The following is a 22,332-nucleotide window of genomic DNA, read 5'->3' on the forward strand; positions in this document are numbered from 1 at the left end:
ATTATCGCAAAAAAAGTATCACTTTGCTAGTGATTCTGTATCTCATTATTATGAATCCATTTTGAAATAATGTACAAAGGTATTTCTTTCACACACACACACATACACACGCGCGCCGTAGTAGGCCTTAATTCAAAATTCATGTACAGTTTGTGGTCGGTGAACAGGCAGCAATTAAACTAATCTCTTCTGTTACTTTCCATACAAATCCACAACCTTCTACACCCTTTACAAAGACATGCTCAACCGCAAGCTTTGCAACGTTTCAGTCAGTCACTACACCCTCAGACTGAAAGTCCAACGCTTTAACCACTCGGCTATTGCGTCCGTCAAGTAGTGGTCAGCTTGTCCACAGCTGGGGGCCTGGTTCGCTGACGGTTGTGTCGTTCATGGGGGTGAGACCTGGATGTCTGTCCGGGTGGGGGGCAGGGGCGGGAGGGGGCGGTCTGCAGTGGGCTGAAGTGCTGAGAATGGATGCCCGGGACTGGAACCCACAACTCTGTGTGTGGAGCTGGGCGGTCTACCCGCTGAGCCATCCAGGAATCCACTCCAGCCTGAAGAACAACAGGACAGAACACACGTGTAATCAGGTCTGCACACACCTCCATCCCTGCTTTCTCCTGTGTGTTGATGTCACTGACTGTGGGGAGTTAAAGACCCACTGTCCCCTGTGTGTTGATGTCACTGACTGTGGGGAGTTAAAGACCCACTGTTCTATGTGTGTTGATGTCACTGACTGTGGGGAGTTAAAGACCCACTGTCCCCTGAGTGTTGATGTCACTGACTGTGGGGAGTTAAAGACCCACTGTCTCCTGTGTGTTGATGTCACTGACTGTGGGGAGTTAAAGACCCACTGTCCCCTGTGTGTTGATGTCACTGACTGTGGTGAGTTAAAGACCCACTGTCTCCTGTGTGTTGATGTCACTGACTGGGGAGTTAAAGACCCACTGTTCTATGTGTGTTGATGTCACTGACTGTGGGGAGTTAAAGACCCACTGTGTCCTGTGTGTTGATGTCACTGACTGTGGGGAGTTAAAGACCCACTGTGTCCTGTGTTTTGATGTCACTGACTGTGGGGAGTTAAAGACCCACTGTTCTATGTGTGTTGATGTCACTGACTGTGGGGAGTTAAAGACCCACTGTCTCCTGTGTGTTGATGTCACTGACTGTGGGGAGTTAAAGACCCACTGTCCTACTGACTATGTGTGTTGATGTCACTGACTGTGGGGAGTTAAAGACCCACTGTCTCCTGTATGTTGTTGTCACTGACTGTGGGGAGTTAAAGACCCACTGTCTCCTGTGTGTTGATGTCACTGACTGTGGGGAGTTAAAGACCCACTGTCTCCTGTGTGTTGATGTCTCTGACTGTGGGGTGTTAAAGATCCCACTGTCCTCTGTGTGCTGATGTCACTGATTATGGGGAGTTAAAGACCCACTGTCTCCTGTGTGCTGATGTGGGTACTGGTTTCCTACTCTCCCCTGACTACATCTAAAGGGAGGTCAGAATGAAATGTTCCATGAAATCCATTGCTACCACAAAACATACAAACAAACGACAACAACAGCTACAACAACAACAGACCATCTTAATATATTTTTCTTCCTTTCCGCAGTTCCAATGTACCTTTTATTTATATATCCATGTACTAGCTGAATCGATAGCATGTGCAGCATTGGCTTGAAGTTGTGTACCTTCTGTTTGAAGAGAGTTACAACTCATTATTCTTTGTTAATCATTCACTCTCATAGCATCATTGTTTGTACATTTCATGTGTTTTGTATAGTTCGTGTAGCATACTCATGATTAAAAGGCTATGCCAGTCAAAGTGAGACTTCTTTCTTTCGTTGTAAAATTCACCAGTTTTGAACAAAAAAATGATATTTTCAGCCAAACAGAAAACATCAATGAAAACTTTTTTTTTAAAATCCAGACATGTCAGTTTTTTTACATGTAAAATTTACCAGTGTGTTAACATTCCTGTGACCACATCACCCAGCACAGTGTCTAACCTCTCCATCATACATCGCAAACTTCAAAACAATATCACAACCGTTTCCATCAACTTGCAGACGAATAAATGAATAAAAGACGCACATCCCCACGTTCATTCAAAGGTGCATACACTTATTTTCAGCGTTTATATGCATGATGGAACGTACAAATAACACCAATACAAAAACTACATTAATATTTTTCAATGTATTATTATCAGTAGTATTAGTATTACTGGCATTCATCTACATCCTACTCTATACAAACACTTCCTTCTTCTTACATGGAGATCCTGTTCTCCAAAATCATACAAATTAATCTATTCATATTTCAAACTGTTTACCAGTTTATCTCGGATTCAAATAGATTTTAGCATAGAAAGTATTGCCAAGAACGGCTACAACATGATTCTATTCGTAAAATATGTGTTGGATTTATTTGACTGACCAAATATTCAAAGTTGAATTGACTGGTCAATGATCTGTCAGAATTTCTCCTCTCCCCTCTGTTCCCCCTCCCCCACCACCTTACCCACCATTCTTCTAAATTTCTTTTTTTCCTTTGTGTTTCTCTTCTATCAGGCTGATTACTCTGGTGATGATAAATTTAATCTCATGTTAATATTGATATTAGCATTATTTTACTATATTATGTAGTTTGTTTATTTGTTTTATTTCATTATTTCATTACTTACTGTTATGAATGTTATTTGATACAATTGATAATATGGTTCATCAGCCATCATGTTAAAATTGAAGTGCAATGTTGTGAGCACAGTATAAGCTTTAAGCTTGTTGATGCTCCTTTGTCATTGATTGCATTGTAATCATGTGTATTGTTGAACAATTAAAGATTATTTCAACCAACACTTACTTCTACTAGGCAGTTGTCCAGTACTGCTCTGTGTGCTCTGCCCTGGGCCGTTCTTTTGCTGAAGTCCAGCTGTCCTTCTCTCTCTCTTCCGAGGTCCAGTAGACCTCGATGCAGTCTGTGTTGGACATGGCTTTCTCCTCTGTCGTCCCCCATGCGTTTTCCTCCTGTTCTTCCTTCTGTTTCTCCAGGAAGAACGACACTTGGTCAGCCTGCGTCCAATACTTGGAATAGTCTTCCGTTGTCTGGTAAGTGTAGCAGGTTCTTTCGGGCTGCCTGGTCCAGCTGGGGCTACCACAGAAGGCTGGATCCGTGGAAGGGTAGGGATGGAAGTGTTTGCCGTGACGTCTGCCACGACTTTGATGTGGCACGTTCCGAAAGTCTGTCCTGGTGTTCCAGTTCCAGGGAAAGTCTGTCCTGTTCTGGGAAAATCTGTCCTGTTTCCCTGTCCTGTTCCATGGAAAGTCTGTTCCTGTTCCAGGGAAAGAATCTGCCTGGTTCCCGGGAAAGTCTGTCCTGTTCCCAGAAAAGTCTGTTTTGTTCCCAGGAAAGTTTGTCCTGCTCCCGGAAAAGTCTGTTCTGTTCCCGGAAAAGTCTGTTCTGTTCAAGGGAAAGTGTGTTCCATTCCTGGGAAACTTTGTCCTGTTCCTAGGAAAGTCTGTCCTGTTCCCAGAAAAGTCTGCTCTGTTCCCAGAAAAGTCTGTTCTGTTCAAGGGAAAGTGTGGTCCGTTCCTGGGAAAGTTTGTCCTGTTCCCGGAAAAGTCTGTTCTGTTCCCGGGAATGTCTGTCCTGTTCCAGGGAAGGTCTGTCCTGGTGTTCCAGTTCCAGGGAGCTGAGGTCCTGGGGGCAGTGCGTGGTGGGGCTGACTTGGCCGGGAAGTGCATCGACATTGTGTGGCCGTGCCAAGGACTGCAGGCAGTGTCAGCAGCACAGACGTGTGACGGAGTACTGGCTATGGAACACAGGCAGGGCGGATCCAGGCACCACCAGAACACAGATCGTACAGCTCCGGCACCAGTTATAATACAGCTCCAGCACTAGAACACAGGTGATACAGCTCTGGTGTCAGAACACAGATAGTACAGCTCAGGTGTCACTAGAACACAGATAATATACAGCTCAGGCGTCACCAGAACACAGATGATACAACTTAGGCATCACCAGAACGCTTAGCAGTGTAAATGCGGAGGCCACAGCAGCACAGCAAGGCAGTGAACAACTGACGAAACGAAGACCTCATCCACACATCACACACAGCAAAGCATTCCTGGCAAACGAATCTTGCTTTATAGTGGTTTCAGGCAGGACTGTATATGAGACTGCCCAGCATTTTCCAACATGATTGGCTGACGCTGACAACACAAAGGATACAGCAGGGAAAGGCGACACTGTGGCTGAAGGGCCGAAGTTTGGGACAGGCTTTGTTGATGCCTTGAGCGTTGCTGTCTGTCCACATCCAATGGTGGCTTCATTAGTCCCCATTCAAAGTCGGAGGACATGTGTTTCTGATTGGTCGGTGGTGGCTTCTCTTTGCCAGTGGCCACTTTAGGCCTTGGACGTTGTTGTTCATGGACGTTCCGAGTTGGGATTTCTTTGGTGACCATTTAGCAGGGTTCTCAAGTGGTCTCAAGTGGGTCTCACCTATATTGCGGGTGACAACGGGTGGTTGGTTGAACTGGTGTGTGTGTGTGTGTGTGTGTGTGTGTGTGTGTGTGTGTGTGTGTGTGTGTGTGTCCAGTGTCGCATTTTGTTAGACTTTGATTAAAATGTTGTTGTTGTATTTTAGTGTGTGGTAGGTGGGAAAGGTGGGGGTATGTATGTGGTTGTGGGTGTGGGTGTGTGTGTGTGGGTGGGTGTGGGGGTGTCCAATGTCACATTTTGTGAACAGACGTCAAACCAAATTGAACTGAGAGACAGACATACAGACAGGCAGATAGGCAGAGACAGCTGAACCCACGGAGACAGAGCACATTTCGTTTTGAAGAGAGAGAGAGAGAGAGAGAGAGAGAGAGAGAGAGAGAGAGAGAGAGAGAGAGAGAGAGAGAGAGATGGTAAGCATTCAGAAGTAACGAAGCACATCCAAGACCTGCCATAAGCCTTTGACAAGTACATGTCAATTGTTCCCATCCCTCTGCTCATTTTTAATTGGCGATCGCCCACGGACTTTATATTCTAGCCCCCAAGGGAGAGAAGGCGAACCCTATGTCCAACAAAGACTGCATCGAGCTCTACTGGACCACACAAGAGAGAGAGAGCCCCTAGGGTTATGTTTTTCGAGGGTCCACTTGTTGCAGACAGGGCGTACTGCAGTCACCGGGAGAAGGTGTTTAAACAGCAGGGGGTGCCTGTCCATTGTTGACGGAAGCGGTTGAAGTGTGTCGCCTTGCGAGACACCCTCATGGTTTCTGTTGCTGCAGGCGGTGACTGTTGTTGTTGGTTGTGTTATCCTCCTCCCCAACAGTTGTGCTTAGGGCTCTCATGCTTTGTAGATGAGCCGGTTGACTGGCAAATACCTTCGCGCTCTGACAATGCGAGTAATTTCACACCTATCGCCCTTGCTGGTTAGAGGGCACACCCTTGAAGTCAGCACTAAGGACTGGAGGCCGCTCCCTCTGTCTCTGTCTCTCTCTCCTTCTCTCTATCTCTCTCTCTCACACACACACACGCACACACACACACACACACACACAGAGACAAAAATGAAGGGAGAAACGTAAATGTACTTTATTTTCCATTTATTGATCACATCATTTCATTTTGTATCACCTTCATTCAGTTAATTACTACTTCGCTTCACATCACTTCACAACCTAAGAAATGTATTTTTCATTATCTTTTTTTTTTTTTTTCAGAAGTCGTCTTTTGTTATATCATCGCAAAAAAAACAACTATCGCTCTGCTAGCGATTCTGTATCACATTATTATGAATCCATTTTGAAATAATGAACAAAGACAGGTTTTTCTTTCACACACACACACACACACAAATGCACAGGTATGTACACGGCTGCACATGAGAAAAAGCAATCACTGAAAAAGTAGTGTGGATGGTTAAAGGTTCAAATTTTTTCTACTCATTATTTATCTTTTTTGTATATTTTGAATTTTACCCCATTTTACTAATACGTACATGCACACAGATGCACACACACATGTGCACGCATCCATACATTCAAAGTGGAAAGACATTAAATCGAAAGGATCACACACACACACACACACACACACACACACACACACACACATGTACACACGCACGCACCCGCACACACACTCACACATACACACATGTGCATGTGCGTGCACACACATACGCACTCTTTCTATCTGTGTGTGTGTGTGTGTGTGTGTGTGTGTGTGTGTGTGTGTGCTAAATCGACGTCTACTGCGCCATGGCTCGTGAGTCACAGTTGTAAATACTGGTTCATTAAAAAAAAAAAAGTATTTCATACCGTTCTTTTCACATCAAGACATGATATCATCTGCTCTCCATACATTTCCGAATTTATTGTCTGGACAGAGTGCCGATAATGTTCATTGAAGCCGAACCGGGTTAACACATATCTAGATATTTATATTCTACATGTTAATAAGCACAGCATGGAGTATATCCAAGGTAGTTATGCATTGCGTAAATTATCAACAAAATTGTACTTACGAACTAAATGATCCCTTGCTGCCTTCGTAAATTCACCTTTGCAGTTGCTATAATACCGATTTCATGCTTTATGATATGTCATGAATGGTAAAAAACTGGAAAGCATTCATAAAAGCGGATTTGCGTCTTCTACCAATTTAGTATAAAATACATGAAATTGAAAATGTTTGTTTCCTTTTGACCCCAAAGAGCTCTGTTCCTAGCTTTCTGTTCAGAATCAGTTGTCTGCCGCAGTGACCTACTTACCGATCAGCATCGGCGCGGCAGCAGTCAGTCACAAGTACTGTACCGTGCTGAACGCTTTCCTCTGGCGACACAGTATACTGCGGGGAGGGGGGAGGGGGGAGTGGAAGGGTGTAGTGTGTAGTGTGTAGGTGGGTGTATGTGTGTGTGGGTGGGGTGCGGAGGGGGGTGGGGGGGGGAGGGGGCGTGGGGGGGTGCTCAAGTCAGGGTGAGTTAGAGATCCTGAGAGAGAGACAGAGAGAGAGACAGACAGAGAAAGAGAGAGAGAAGTGGTGGGTGTGGGGTGTACTGAGAACATTCAGTTTAAGTAATCAATCAGTAGCATGCATTCTCTCTCTGTGTCTGTCTCTGTGTCTCTGTCTCTGTCACACACACACACACACACACACACACACACACACACACACACACACACACACACACACACACACACACCATCAGAGACCAAAATGAAGGCAGAAACGTAAATGTACTTTCTTAATTTTCCATTTATTAATCACATCATTTCAATTCGTATCACCTTCATTCTGTTAATTACAACTTCGCTTCACATCACTTCACGACCTAAGAGATGTATTTTTCATCATGTTTTTTGTTGTGTTTTTTGGTTGTTGTTTTTTTTAGAATTCGTCTTTAGTTATATTATCGCAAAAAAAAAGTATCACTTTGCTAGTGATTCTGTATCTCATTATTATGAATCCATTTTGAAATAATGTGCAAAGATAGGTATTTCTTTCACACACACACACACACACACACACACACACACACACACACATACATACGCGCGCGCACGCGCAAACACACAGGCATGTACACGACTGCACATGAGAAAAACAATCACCGAAAAAGTAGTGTGGATGGTTTACTGTTCAAATTTGAAATCCATGACAGCGCTATATTGGATGGTTTACGGTTCAAATTTGAAATCCATGACAGCGCTATATTTTTTTTACAACATGCAAAAAAATAATCAACATTCCTTTTAACCAATACCACCACGAACAGGTTATTCCATGTGACTTGAGATCATTAAAGCAAACACACAACATCAAGGATCAACCGTCGGATGATCATATGTCAACTATAATTCATTACCAGACACAATAAAAGAGAGAGAGAGAGAGAGAGAGAGAGAGAGAGAGAGAGAGAGAGAGAGAGAGAGAGACGAAAATCGGCCGTAGTAGGCCTTAATTCAAAATACATGTACAGTTTGTGGTTGGTGAACAGGCAGCAATTAAACTAATCTCCTCTGTTACTTTCCATACAAATCCACAACCTTTTACACCCTTTACAAAGACATGCTCAACCGCAAGCTTTGCAACGTTTCAGTCAGTCACTACACCCTCAGACTGAAAGTCCAACGCTTTAACCACTCGGCTATTGCGTCCGTCAACTAGCGGTCAGCTTGTCCACAGCTGGGGGCCTGGTTCGCTGACGGTTGTGTCGTTCATGGGGGTGAGACCTGGATGTCTGTCCGGGTGGGGGGCAGGGGCGGGAGGGGGCGGTCTGCAGTGGGCTGAAGTGCTGAGAATGGATGCCCGGGACTGGAACCCACAACTCTGTGTGTGGAGCTGAGTGGTCAACCGACTGATCCATCCAGGAATCCACTCCGGCCTGAAGAACAACAGGACAGAACACACGAGTGATCAGGTCTGCACACACCTCCATCCCTGCTTTCTCCTATGTGTTGATGTCACTGACTGTGGGGAGTTAAAGACCCACTGTCCCCTGTGTGTTGATGTCACTGACTGTGGGGAGTTAAAGACCCACTGTTCTATGTGTGTTGATGTCACTGACTGTGGGGAGTTAAAGACCCACTGTCCCCTGTGTGTTGATGTCACTGACTGTGGGGAGTTAAAGACCCACTGTCTCCTGTGTGTTGATGTCACTGACTGTGGGGAGTTAAAGACCCACTGTCTCCTGTGTGTTGATGTCACTGACTGTGGGGAGTTAAAGACCCACTGTTCTCTGTGTGTTGATGTCACTGACTGTGGGGAGTTAAAGACCCACTGTCTCCTGTGTGTTGATGTCACTGACTGTGGGGAGTTAAAGACCCACTGTCTCCTGTGTGTTGATGTCACTGACTGTGAGGAGTTAAAGACCCACTGTTCTATGTGTGTTGATGTCACTGACTGTGGGGAGTTAAAGACCCACTGTCTCCTGTGTGTTGATGTCACTGACTGTGAGGAGTTAAAGACCCACTGTTCTCTGTGTGTTGATGTCACTGACTGTGGGGAGTTAAAGACCCACTGTCCCCTGTGTGTTGATGTCACTGACTGTGGGGAGTTAAAGACCCACTGTCCCTGTGTGTTGATGTCACTGACTGTGAGGAGTTAAAGACCCACTGTTCTATGTGTGTTGATGTCACTGACTGTGGGGAGTTAAAGACCCACTGTCCCTGTGTGTTGATGTCACTGACTGTGGGGAGTTAAAGACCCACTGTTCTATGTGTGTTGATGTCACTGACTGTGGGGAGTTAAAGACCCACTGTTCTGTGTGTGTTGATGTCACTGACTGTGGGGAGTTAAAGACCCACTGTTCCCTGTGTGTTGATGTTACTGACTGTGGGGAGTTAAAGACCCACTGTTCTATGTGTGTTGATGTTACTGACTGTGGGGAGTTAAAGACCCACTGTCCCCTGTGTGTTGATGTCACTGACTGTGGGGAGTTAAAGACCCACTGTTCTATGTGTGTTGATGTCACTGACTGTGGGGAGTTAAAGACCCACTGTTCCCTGTGTGTTGATGTTACTGACTGTGGGGAGTAAAAGACCCACTGTTCTATGTGTGTTGATGTTACTGACTGTGGGGAGTTAAAGACCCACTGTCCTATGTGTGTTGATGTCACTGACTGTGGGGAGTTAAAGACCCACTGTTCCCTGTGTGTTGATGTTACTGACTGTGGGGAGTTAAAGACCCACTGTTCCCTGTGTGTTGATGTTACTGACTGTGGGGAGTTAAAGACCCACTGTCCCCTGTGTGTTGATGGGAAGAGGAGTGAGGGGTGCGTGTGGCTGTGTTCACATGGGTGAACACAAACTGACAAGGAATAAAATCCGCAGGAAAGCTGTAGTAGCATTTGTGTGTGGAAGTGTCATCCGATAACATTGTGTTGGTAATGTTACCATCACCAGTGGAGTTTCTGCAGTTTGGACTGCTTCGTTTGGAAACAAAAAGGAAATATTTGTCGTTTTATCTTTTTCATTTCGGCCAGTGAAAAAATACATATGTGCTATGTTTAATTGTGATGGTATTCATTCACACTTACATTCTGTAGCACTATTATCTGTGTAGTATCATGTTTTTTCTTCTTCTTCGTTGTGTGTGTGTGTGTGTGTGTGTGTGTGTGTGTGTGTGTGTGTGTGTTGTTGTTGTTGTTGTTGTTTTGGTTTTGTTTTTGTTTTTTTGTCTTTTGTCTCTCTTCTTTTAATCAGTGGTAAATGAAATTTCTTATCACTAACAGATGTCAAAGACACGTGAGTTTTCAGGTGTTTACAAATACACCACCTCTTGCACATAATTTGAATAAATCATAAGAGCACAAACGTGTGTGAGTGTGTGTATGTTTGTTTGTGTGTGTTGTGTGTGTGTGTGTGTGTGTGTGTGTGTGTGTGTGTGTGTGTGTGTGTGTGTGTGTGTGTGTGTGTGTGTGTGTGTGTGTGTGTGTGTATGTGTGTGTGTGTCTGTGTGTATGTGTGTCTGTGTGTTTATGTGTAACCCCTCTATATGTGTGTGTATGTGAGACAATTGTGTGTATCTGTGTGCGTGCACGCGCGTTTGTGTATGTGTAACGTGTGTGTGTGTTTGTGTGTGTGTGCATATGTGTGTGTAATCTCTGTGTGTGTTTGCGTTGCGTGTGTAACCTGTGCACGTGTGTGTGTGTGTGTGTGTGTGTGTGTGTGTGTGTGTGTGTGTATATATATATGTGTGTGTGTGTGTGTGTGTGTGTGTGTGTGTGTGTGTCTGTGTGTTTATGTGTAACCCCTGTATATGTGTGTGTGACAATTGTTTGTGTCTGTGTGCGTGCATGCATGCACAAGTGTTTGTGTGTTTGTAACGTGGGTGTGTGTGTGTGTGTGTGTGTGTGTGTGTGTGTGTGTGTGTGTGTGTGTGTGTGGTGTGTGTGGTGTGTGTATATGTGTCTGTGTGTGTATGTGTGTGTGTGTGTGTGTGTGTGTGTGTGTGGTGTGTGTGTAACGTGTCTGTGTGTGTCAATTTTAGTGAAGAGGAGGAGTTTGCAAGTGTGCATGTACACAAGCCAGAGAAAGAAAATGAGAGAGAGAGACAGAAAGAAAGAAAGTAAGAGAAAAATGAAAGAGAGAAAGCGGAAGAGAGAAAGAAAGAAAAAGAGATGGAACGAAAAGAGAGAGAGAGAACAAAAGAGAAAGATAGAGAAAATGATAGACAGAAAGAGAGAAAGGATCAAGCAAATGTTCTCACTCATACACACGTGAACATCATAGACACACACAGGTGTAGAAACACGCAGTTCTTTATTCATTTACAAATTTACACACCTCACTCTCATATTCAAACGATTCTCACAGGAACAAAATTCCAATGAATATTCTCAAACAGAAAAAAAAACCCCACAAAGAATCACATGTCCGTCATTGAAGAGAGCAGGTGGTTGCATTGGCCGGCAGGGCAGCTGGATCTTTTGAGACGAACCCCCTGCTGCTCCAAGGGTTCCAGTGATGTGTAGGGGTAGAACCCGTGCCAGCAGTCCGTGTGTGTGATCACTGGCGTGAAGGATGAAGATGCTGCAGGTCCGTCTTCGGTTGCCGACTGTTTCTTACACTTAAGGACAACCAGCACAGGGTTGGGACCCAGGTGATGGGCTCTCCAACAGCACGAGTCCCCGTCACCACAGCCTGGGGACCAGCACCACTCAGAACGCTCCAGCCACTTGCCAGAAACTCCGTGGCCGGCGCGACAGAGAATTAGCTCTTTCAGCGAAGACTGCAGCCATATATCCATCACTTCTTCGAGGTCATGCTGGTCTCTGATTAGACCCCTATTGACAGGAAGGTGTTCTGTCATTAGCTGGGGATCAAACATCGCCATCTTCATTAAGGGCAGGTAGAATCTGGCGTCAACTGCCCCCGAATCCATATATAGCGTGTGAAGCCTTGGGTGACGCATGAGGAGTGCGTCCATGATAGGAGGTGACATTCCAGCAGACCCGTTCCCCGCAGATGTCCAGAAACTCCAGGGCAGGAAGCGGGTGGAAGACCAAGGCAATGAACGGCGACTCTGCAGCAGGGTGGAGTGTGTGGCCACTCACGTGCACATCTTCCCGCAGACTCCGCAGGGACACAGACTTCAGCTGTTTGCAGTTCCTCACCAGTGTCTCCACAGATGTCTTCACGTTGGTGAACAGTGCAAAGGACAGGTCCACTGACACCAAACTGTGGGCGCAGTTTCTCAGGCAGTTGATGACTTCTTGCGCCGCCTGGTATTCCGGTGCCCTGAGGTGCTGGGCACAGCAGTTTCCACCCACGAAAGTTGGCAGTATGGTGGTAGACATGCCCGTTTTCAATGTGATGGTGAAAGCCTTCTTGAAGTCGGCATCCATAACGCTCCGTGTGTGAGTGTTGACACACCGCAGGGTCAGCTTATCCCGGGTGGACAGGTATGGCAGAACGTTAAACCAGAACGGGTGCGTCCACGGCAAGAAGTCAAATGCTTGGCGCATGATGCCGACACGCTCCTGGGTCTGCCGCCTCTGCTGTTTCTTCTCCCTCTTGGCGACTTGCTTTGCCTTTGTTTTTCCACCCATTGCGTTAGCTGTTGCAGAGATGAAATACTGGCACAGGAGGAGTCAGTGACAGTAAACTGTGGTTGATTCAAAACACCCTTCCGACTGAATAGTGAGTAACTCGGAAGCAGAGATGAACTGACCAGTCGTGTGTCAGTCTTTTTATAGGCAGGCAAGATGAACAACTGGTCACTGTTTCCCACGTGGTGTCTTGCTTCCTCTGCTGTGATTGGCTGAAAAGTGAGAAGGGCCCCTGTGTGTATAAACAGTACCTGCCTATGACCAATCAAACCTGTATGCTTTTGCCGCTCAGCTGCTTTTGCCCTGCCAATGATAGGTAGATGTGCCTTTGTCATTTGCTCGACGGTGAATGCCTACCTGTTTGCTTTCCATCCACAGCTCAACCTCTGTCTCTCTAGGCCCCGCCCCCTCCCCTCCCTCCCCCACTATCTTGCTTATCTGTTGTGTACACATGTGATCGCTCCCTTGTTTACCTTCTCTCTCTCTCTCTCTCTCTCTCTCTCTCTCTCTCTCTCTTGCTTTAAAGCTAACAAATACATATCATGATTTACTTTCATGTATGTTGGAGTGTTAGAATTGATCAGATCGGAATTGTCAGAAATGTATAAAATCATTGTTGTTTAGAAATGTATTCTTTAGTTTTGTTTCTGTTTCTGTCTCTTTCTTTCTCTGTTTACCTCTCCTTCTCACTGACTTTGTCTCCCTCCCCACATTTCCCCTGTTTTTTCCTTTGTCATTCTCCCCCTCTCTCCCCACACACCCAGTCTCTCTCTCTCTCTTTCTTTCTTTCTCTCTATCTCTTTCTCTCTCTCCTTGAAAGAGTGAAAGAGAGAGAGAGAAAGAGAGAGTCAAACTATGGAGTATATATGTATATATATATGTGTGTGTGTGTGTGTGTGCGTGTGTGTGTGTGTGTGTGTGTGTGTGTGTGTGCGCGCGTGTGTGTGTGTGTGTGTGTGTGTGTGTGTGTGTGTGTGTGTGACTAAAGAACAAAGATTTTCGACAGTACCCATTATTCCAATCTGATGAATTTTCACACCCCATCATACATGTCAAGTAAATCATGAGATATATTTGAAGAAAAAGAAAACAAAGAAAAACTGTCAGTTTTGAAGCAAGACAGACATACAGACAGACAGAAGAAATAAAGACGGACAGACAGCGAACTCGAATCAGAATTTTGCCTGGTTTATTCATGGGCACACATTCTAGTTCATTCAGTATTGTGCCATTGTTGATAGAGTTTGGCTTTGTTATCAGCATGACTGATAAACCCACTAGATTTCCTCGTGTTATTGTTGATAGAGTCTGGTCTTGTTATCAGCATGACTGATAAACCCACTGTCTTCCTCGGGCTTGTTGCCAAAGTTTCATTAACATTATCATTTGTTTGTGTAGCAGACTGGGATCTTTGTGCTTTATTTCTAAACTGACGTATAATTCTCTCTCTGTGTGTGTGTGTGTGTGTGTGTGTGTGTGTGTGTGTGTGTGTGTGTGTGTGTTTGAGTGTGTGTGTGTGTGTGTGTGTGTGTGTGTGTGTGTGTGTGTGTGTATGTGCGTGTGCGTGTGTGCATGTTTGTGTGTGTGTGTGTGTGTGTGTGTGTGTGTGTGTGTGTGTGTGTGTGTGTGTGTGTGTTGTATTGTATTCTGTTGAATTGTAGTGTATTTATCGTATTGTATCACTCTTTGACATAACAGATTTTCCTATGTGAAATTTGGGCTGCTCTCCCCATGGAAAACGTGTCACTACAGTGAACCACCTTCTTTTTACCTTTTCTTTTTTTCCTGTCTTCCAGCATATTTTTTTTCATATCAAAGTGGATATTACAACAGAATTTTGCCAGGTACGTGGAACCCGTTAAGCCGTGGGTACTATGACGTGAGCTAATTGCATGTCACACATGGATATATCGTTTTATCCGAATGATGATCACAACTCAAAGCGTAGTGGAGGAGATGAAAATGCAACTGAGTGTGAGATTCAAACCTATGCACTCTGATTCTCTGGCTTCCCTGGTGGACAAGTTACCATGAGGCCACCACTCAGTGTGAGTGTGTGTGGGAAGAGGAGTGAGGGGTGCGTGTGGCTGTATTCGCATGGGTGAACACAAACTGACAAGGAATAAAATCCGCAGCAAAGCTGTTGTAGCATTTGTGTGTGGAAGTGTCATCCGATAACATTGTGTTGGTAATGTTACCATCACCTGTGGAGTTTCTGCAGTTTGGACTGCTTCGTTTGGAAACAAAAAGGAAATATTTGTCGTTTTATCTTTTTCATTTCGGCCAGTAAAAAATACATCTGTGCTATGTTTAATTGTGATGGTATTCATTCACACTTAAATTCTGTAGCACTATTATCTGTGTAGTATCATGTTTTTTCTTCTTCTTCGTTGTGTGTGTGTGTGTGTGTGTGTGTGTGTGTGTTGTTGTTGTTGTTGTTGTTTTGGTTTTGTTTTTGTTTTTTGTCTTTTGTCTCTCTTCTTTTAATCAGTGGTAAATGAAATTTCTTAACACTAACGGATGTCAAGGACACGTGAGTTTTCAGATGTTTACAAATACACCACCTCTTGCACATAATTTGAATAAATCATAAGAGCACAAACGTGTGTGTATGTTTGTTTGTGTGTGTGTTGTGTGTGTGTGTGTGTGTGTGTGTGTCTATCTCCCACTCAACTGTGCTGAGCCTTCTCAGCATAATTTAGCGAAAACGTTTGTACAAGTATACAGAAACAATGACGAAAAATGCATTACAATAACTTTGTACTTTCTTAAAAAGACAACACGGAAAAAGGGTGCTGGCTCATGTCTGATACAGGGCAACCAGTGTCAGGCATGGGCCAGGTGTGAGTTTGAAGTGCTGTGTTCCATCGTCAGCAAACTTCAGGACTCAACCATGATTGTTGACGATGCACCCAGCGCCGTCCCTCCGGCACTGCTGCCAATTGGAGACAGTGAGTCTTCAGAGGACGGTAATGATCAACGCTCACTGTCAGTCACTGACAGCACACCCACTAACCTCGGACCAGCTGTCAGTGACACCAACACCAACTCCACGACAGACAGCCCCATGTCTACATCTGGTGACAGCACTGACATCCTACCTGTTCCAGTGTGTGTCCGTGCTGTCACTTCATTGGACGACAGCCACCTGGACCCCCAGACCCCTGACTGTCCCCCCCACCCCCTGACTGACAGTGACCAGCATCAGGATGCAGACACTGGCACAACAACCCCCTGCGTGGACAGCCACCCTCTGCCCCCACACAGGAGGACACTGCTGACCAGTCTCCAGACTGTCCCCCCCCACCCCCCGACTGACAGTGACCAGCATCAGGATGCTGAGGTGCAGCAGGCAGACTCTGGCACAACAACCCCCTGCGTGGACAGCCACCCCTCTGCCCCCACACATGAGGACACTGCTGACCAGTCTCCAGACACACCCAGCACTGAATCTCCGTCAGTGTGTGTGTCACAGTCACCACTGTCATCGCCAACGGAAGGTGGAATTGACACTGATCCAGAGGTCACCCCGACACTCCAAGGTGACAATAATACCCCCGATGTCAGTGATCCCACTGACACCAAAGTCTTGGTGAATACAGATGACAGTGTGTGTGTGCAGTGTCTGCAGTTTGTAAGTGAACCAATGTGCAGTCATGCATCAAGGACCTAGATGCAGACATCAAATCCCACATTGACCACAAGCTGAAAATAATAACGCAGACAATGCAGCAAAAAATTGACAGTCTGCAAGAAGAATGTAATGTCTTGCGCGGTCTACTTAAAGGCCAAACCAATTTGATTAATAGCATATCAGACCGCCAAAAACACATAGTTAAATCAAAGAGTGACTGCAGAGGAATGACAACTAAAAGTTCATCCAGTGAAGAGCAATCTGATTGTACCCCGTGAAAGGCAATCAAGCCAAAAGTATGTGCTGATGTTTATATGGCTAACACAAGTGATGCAGATAATACAGATGATTGCCAGGTTGTTACTGTGTCTCCACCTGTCGCTGACACTGGTACAGTCACAACGGACATCACAGAAAGGTCTACATCAGACAATAAACTAAAAATCAACAACAAAAGTGACCCTCCCCCAAAGTACAAGCTACACTTCCCCGCCCAAGGAAAACTTATTAACTTTCTTATTGGGGATTCGAACCTGCAGTCCATCGACAGACAGAGGCTGGACAGAACAGGGCGCACTCATGTCCGCACAATGCCGGAGGCTAAAGTGACTGATGTCACTGCTGCTCTCCAAGACAGTCCAGTGCGGGAAGACACAAAGCGGGTGTATTGCAAGTGGGGGGTAATGACATACACAAACACTACACCACTGACACACTGAAGCGTGACTTTAGTGACCTCCTGACTCAGTTCAAAAGGGTTTTTCCTGCAGCCAAAATAGCTGTCTCCGCGCTCCTTCCCAGAAAATCAGCTCCCTTGCGATTCATTAACCTACTAAATAATGAACTGCATGCGGTATGCGCAGACAAGGGAGTCACTTTTCTGTTTGAAAACAAATTTGTTGACACAAATTCCCAAATGGTGAAACCTTATTTCACAACTGACGGCACCCATCTGTCCGCAAGGGGTCTGTCGCTATGGCTACGTCAAGTCAGTCAGTTTCTCGCTCTCCGCACAAACCGTCCTTCACGGTTCAGTGACGGCAGAGCAGGCCCGGCACTTTGCGAGGGCCGCGTGGCTCAAGAGACAATGGCTGGTCACCGGGCCGACCGTCTACAACCTCCACCATCCAGAACACAAGACGCTCAAGTGACGCAGTGCGGGCCAATCCAGTCTGCACCATCGGCGAGCTCTGAGCACGCTGAACAGGACAGTCAGATTGGACAACAAAAAAACGAGCAAAAGTCGTTTGACCAGTCAAAAAATAGTGGTCAAATACCAGTCAATCAAACAACGTGTGCCCCCCACTTAGCAATACCACCCATGCCGCATTATAACAACAAACCCAGCCAGCCAATGCCCATGTTTCCCCCCTTTTGGCCTTTCCCTCCCTTCCCCGCTATGCCCTTCAACCCCTGGCTTCATCACATGCAGCGCCTCTACCCTTCAGTCTCTCCTTAACTGTACTGAGGGACCCACTCTAGAAAATCAAACTTCGTTTTCCCATCTTCTTTTTTCCCCTGGCTTACTGTGGATGACCGTTGTGACATACTAGTGTCAACTTCTGCCCTGATTCAGTTTTGTGTCCCCCACCCTCCTGTTCTTGACTTGGATTGTTCTTGTTTTATTGGAGGTTTTTTTTATGTGTGTGTGTTTTCTTTTTTGCAATTTCGTGTGTTTATGTTTTTCATCCAGCGACTTTTTTTTTCTTTTACTTCTTCGTAAACATTTCGTGTGAACCTTGCGATTCATTTTTTTTTCTTTTTTTTCTTAGCACTTGCATATAAACAAATTGTGTGTGGGTGGGTGTGTGTATGTGTGTGTGTGCATTGATTTATTTTTTTATTCTGTGTTTGCTTTTCTTATTTTTCTTTTCATTAATTTTGCCCTGAATTGTCCTGAAGTGTTTTGTGAAACTATTGTCTGCTTCACCTATTTTAAGAAGTTTAATTGTTAATTGAAGTGTAGACCTACATTATTCATGTCAAAAATGCAAACTCATGATCTCACTGTGGGTCATTTGAATGTCTACCATCTTGAGAACAAAGCGACTGATGTGAATGTCTTCCTTGACCAGACTAGAATTTGTCACATTTTCGGAATAACAGAGTCTAGACTGTCCCCAGCTGTAGACGATGATGTAATTGCGATTCCAAACTATTCATTGTTCAGAAGAGATGCCACTCATTCCGGACACACCGGAATAGCTGTGTATGTCCACGACACTATGAAAGCTTTTACTAATAGACGATTTGATTTAGAGTCTGTAAATGTAGAAAGCATCTGGCTGGAGGTGAAAGTAGCAAAATGCCCAGTTATACTAGGATTCATTTATAGAAACCCATCCAGCAATTTTGGTTGGTATGATGATTTTGTCATCATGATGGACAAAGTACAGGATTTTGCTCGCGGCAGGGACATTATCATTCTTGGTGACTTTAATATAGATTTTCAAAAACCTCATCCGGCATGGGATTCTACCATATCTCTATTTAATTTGCACCAAGTAATACAATCAGCAACGCGAGTTACGTCATCCAGCTCAACTCTGATTGACCACATCTATGTTAATAATCCAGACAGAGTCGTAAGTGCTCAGGTACACCAGACCAGTATCAGTGACCACTTCGCTATACAGTGTACAGTTGCCTGTAAGATACCAACAGCTAGAACTAGAACCCACTCCACCATCACGTATCGATCGTATAAGCACTTTAAGGAAGTTGATTTTCTCTATGATCTTAGCGAATGCTCATTTAAGGAAATTTATGAATCTAACGATCCAGATGAAGCGGTCGCGGCATTTCATAGAATCTTTTTATCTGTTTATGACAGCATGCCCCAGTTAGAAGAAAACGGGTAGGAAATTCATCAACACTTCCTTGGTTTACTGTCATCATATCAATAGCAATTAAAATTAGAGATAAACTTAAGAAAGAAAAGAACTATTACGCGTTTAAGCAACAAAGAAAACACGTAAAGTTCTTAGTCCGTCAGGCCCAAAAAGACATATTTTAACAGGATAACGACGTCAGAATCAGACAATACTTCATCTATATGGAAAGCTCTCAATGCACTGACCAATAAGTCATTTCCTGGAAAATCATTGAAATATGATTGTTTCACAGCAACAGACTTTAACAACCACTTCTTATCCATCGCGGAAAGTTTGACTGATCGTCTGAAACAAAACTCAGATCAGTATGAATGTCCAGTCAGTCTAAAATCATTTTGTTCAGACAGGCTCAGCCAACAAGATACATTTCACATTCCACAACTAACTGTTTATGAGGTCGGTAAATACATATCCAACCTTGGACAAAAAAACACACATGGCTGTGACGGACTCAGCAATAAAATTCTGCTTCTATCACTGCCATATACAGTGCATCATCTGACATAATTATATTTATAACCTCAGTATTTCAAAAAGTGTTTTTCCAACTATGTTCAAAACTGCCAAAATCATACCACTATCTAAAGTAAAAAATCCCTCTGACCTGAACGATTACCGACCAATATCAATACTATCATCGCTTTCTAAACCACTTGAAAAACACGTACACAAGCACCTTTTGCAATATCTTGACCGGCACAACTTGCTTCATCAAATCAGTCAGGGTTTCGCCCAAAACACTCCTGTCAGACAGCCCTCACCAGTCTCTTAGATAAACTGCTCACAGCTATAAATGACAAAAAAAATCAACGGAATTGTATTTATAGATTTGAAGAAAGCATTTGATCTCGTTAATCATCGAATACTTCTTGAAAAGCTACGGGTTCATCAGCTTGATACAAATTCTGTTATTTTTTTTGAGTCAAACTTAAAAGAAAGAAAGCAGAGTGTATTAGTAAACGGGACCTTTTCGAATGTGGGAATAACTAAAATGGGCATTCCCCAAGGCTCTGTGCTTGGCCCCTTATTGTTCAAACCTTTATATCAATGATCTTCCATTATGTATCTCCTCATCTGCAATATTCATGCGACATGTTTGCAGATGACTCTTCTCTTCATACATATGGAGTAAATTCAGAGCACATTAATGATAGATTACAAACCAGCCTAACCGAAGTATCCAACTGGTGTACAGAAAATAATATGCTCCTTAACCCAGAAAAAACAAAGAGTATGATTGTAGCCACTCGCCAAAAGCACCAGCGTGGCTTAAATCAGCTCACTTTGTCAATCGATGGCCAAGCTATTGAACAAGTTACAGAACATCGACACCTTGGTGTCGTTATTGACAACCAGCTAAAATGGGAGGCACATATCAGTTCTTTATCAAGGTCAGTTGCAAAAATGTTTACCTATTATCCCGTTTAAAACATGTCGTCAGTCCAGAGGCTTCCTATTTCTTTTTCCATTCTCACATCATGTCTAGAATTAATTACGTTTCAAATGTGTGGGACAACTGCAGCGAAGTGCTCATGAAAAACTAGATTCTGTACACATACGTGCTGTTAAACACCTCAATGGTGTTTTACGAAACACATGCAGTCATCAACTGCCAGCACCTCTTTCCTTGACAAAGCACCTAATATTGAATAAGTGCGTACTTATGCATAAAATTATATTCGGTAAATGCCCTACTTATCTACACCAAACCATTGTCTGCTTTGAAACTCGCAACCCCTAACTCCCGAAATGCGACTCTTACTCTACCCAAGCCAAGAATAGACCTTTATAATCGAGTTTGGCATATTCCGGCACGCACTGCTGGAACAATCTCCCCAAACACCTCAAGAACCCTTTTCCACCACAACATTCAAAGAGAAACTTGGACAGTACATGCGTGCCAAACCCAGACCGAAAATCTGGTATAATATTGTCACTGACAATCCTTACAAACTAGTCGAAATGCGTCAATCAGTTGATAACGTATCACGCCATATAATATTATTTCAGAGATTTTCTCTTTACAGTGGACACAAACAAACGAAATTAAACTCTAGTCTGGTCACGTCTACGATTTTGTATACTTACATGTATTACAAATTGTGAACCACCCTCACCCAACTCTTTTTTTTTTTTTCTTCGTCTTTTTTCCCCACACTGGCATATCTTTACATCTCTGTCTGTCTGTCTGTCTGTCTGTCTGTCTGTCTGTCTGTGTCTCTCTCTCCCCTCTGTCTCTCCCTCTCTCTGTCTTTCACATAATGTGTCTATCTGTCCATATCCCTATTACCCGTCGCCTTATTTGCTGCCTTTTATGTCTCTTACATCTGTGTTTAAAATTTTATCGTTACTTTTCTGTGTTAATTTCACTTGAATCATTCATGTGTAGCATTCATGCTAGGGTTTTGTTGTTGTTTTTCCCTTGGTGTGTGTGTGTGTGTGTGTGTGTGTGTGTGTGTGTGTGTGTGTGTGTGTGTGTGTGTGTGTTAGTGTGTGTGTGTGTGCGCGTGTGTGTGTTACTTGCTTCCGTTCCGTACAGATGTGAGTGATGTTGTGTCTCTCAGTTTGACGCTGTGTTATACTAGTACATTATACATGTATTAAGTATTCAGTATAACTACATTTATATGCGTACGTGTTTGTGTGTCTCTTAGAACAACGGCAGATGTGTAAGTCGGCCAAAGTGCTAATATCTTCACCGTTGGAAAATAAAGATTCATTCATTCATTCATTCATTCATTCATTCATTCATTCATTCATTCTCTATCTCTTTCTCTCTCTCCTTGAAAGAATGAAAGAGAGAGAGAGAAAGAGAGAGAGTCAAACTATGAAGTATATATGTATATATATGTATGTGTGTGTGTGTGTGTGTGTGTGTGTGTGTGTGTGTGTGTGTGTGTGTGTGTGTGTGTGTGTGTGTGTGTGTGTGTGTGACTAAAGAACAAAGATTTTCAACAGTACCCATTATTCCAATCTGATCAATTTTCACACCCCATCATACATGTCAAGTAATTCATGACATATATTTGAAGAAAAACAAAACAAAGAAAAACTGTCAGTTTTGAAGCAAGACAGACATACAGACAGACAGAAGAAATAAAGACGGACAGACAGCGAACTCGAATCATAATTTTGCCTGGTTTATTCATGGGCACACATTCTAGTTCATTCAGTATCGTGTCATTGTTGATAGAGTTTGGCTTTGTTATCAGCATGACTGATAAACCCACTAGAGTTCCTCGTGTTATTGTTGATA

The 22,332-nt window shown here is 44.0% G+C and overlaps 1 protein-coding gene across 2 annotated transcripts in view; it reads right to left on the reverse strand.

Annotated features, from left to right (window-relative positions):
* Positions 1-364: 364 nt before the first annotated feature.
* LOC143291070 (uncharacterized) overlaps positions 365-22,332 on the reverse strand; it is a 50,182-nt gene continuing 28,214 nt past the window's right edge. For both annotated transcript variants that reach the window (XM_076600665.1, XM_076600664.1), the window contains 2 exons: positions 2,867-3,900; positions 365-554 (listed from right to left, as the gene is read on the reverse strand). In XM_076600665.1, coding sequence (XP_076456780.1) covers positions 2,872-3,900 — 1,029 coding nt within the window. In that variant the 3' untranslated portion in view covers positions 365-554; positions 2,867-2,871. The remainder of the gene's footprint in view (positions 555-2,866; positions 3,901-22,332) is intronic.

Source organism: Babylonia areolata, chromosome 16 (genome assembly GCF_041734735.1).
Source record: "Babylonia areolata isolate BAREFJ2019XMU chromosome 16, ASM4173473v1, whole genome shotgun sequence".
Classification (NCBI taxonomy): domain Eukaryota; kingdom Metazoa; phylum Mollusca; class Gastropoda; order Neogastropoda; family Buccinidae; genus Babylonia; species Babylonia areolata.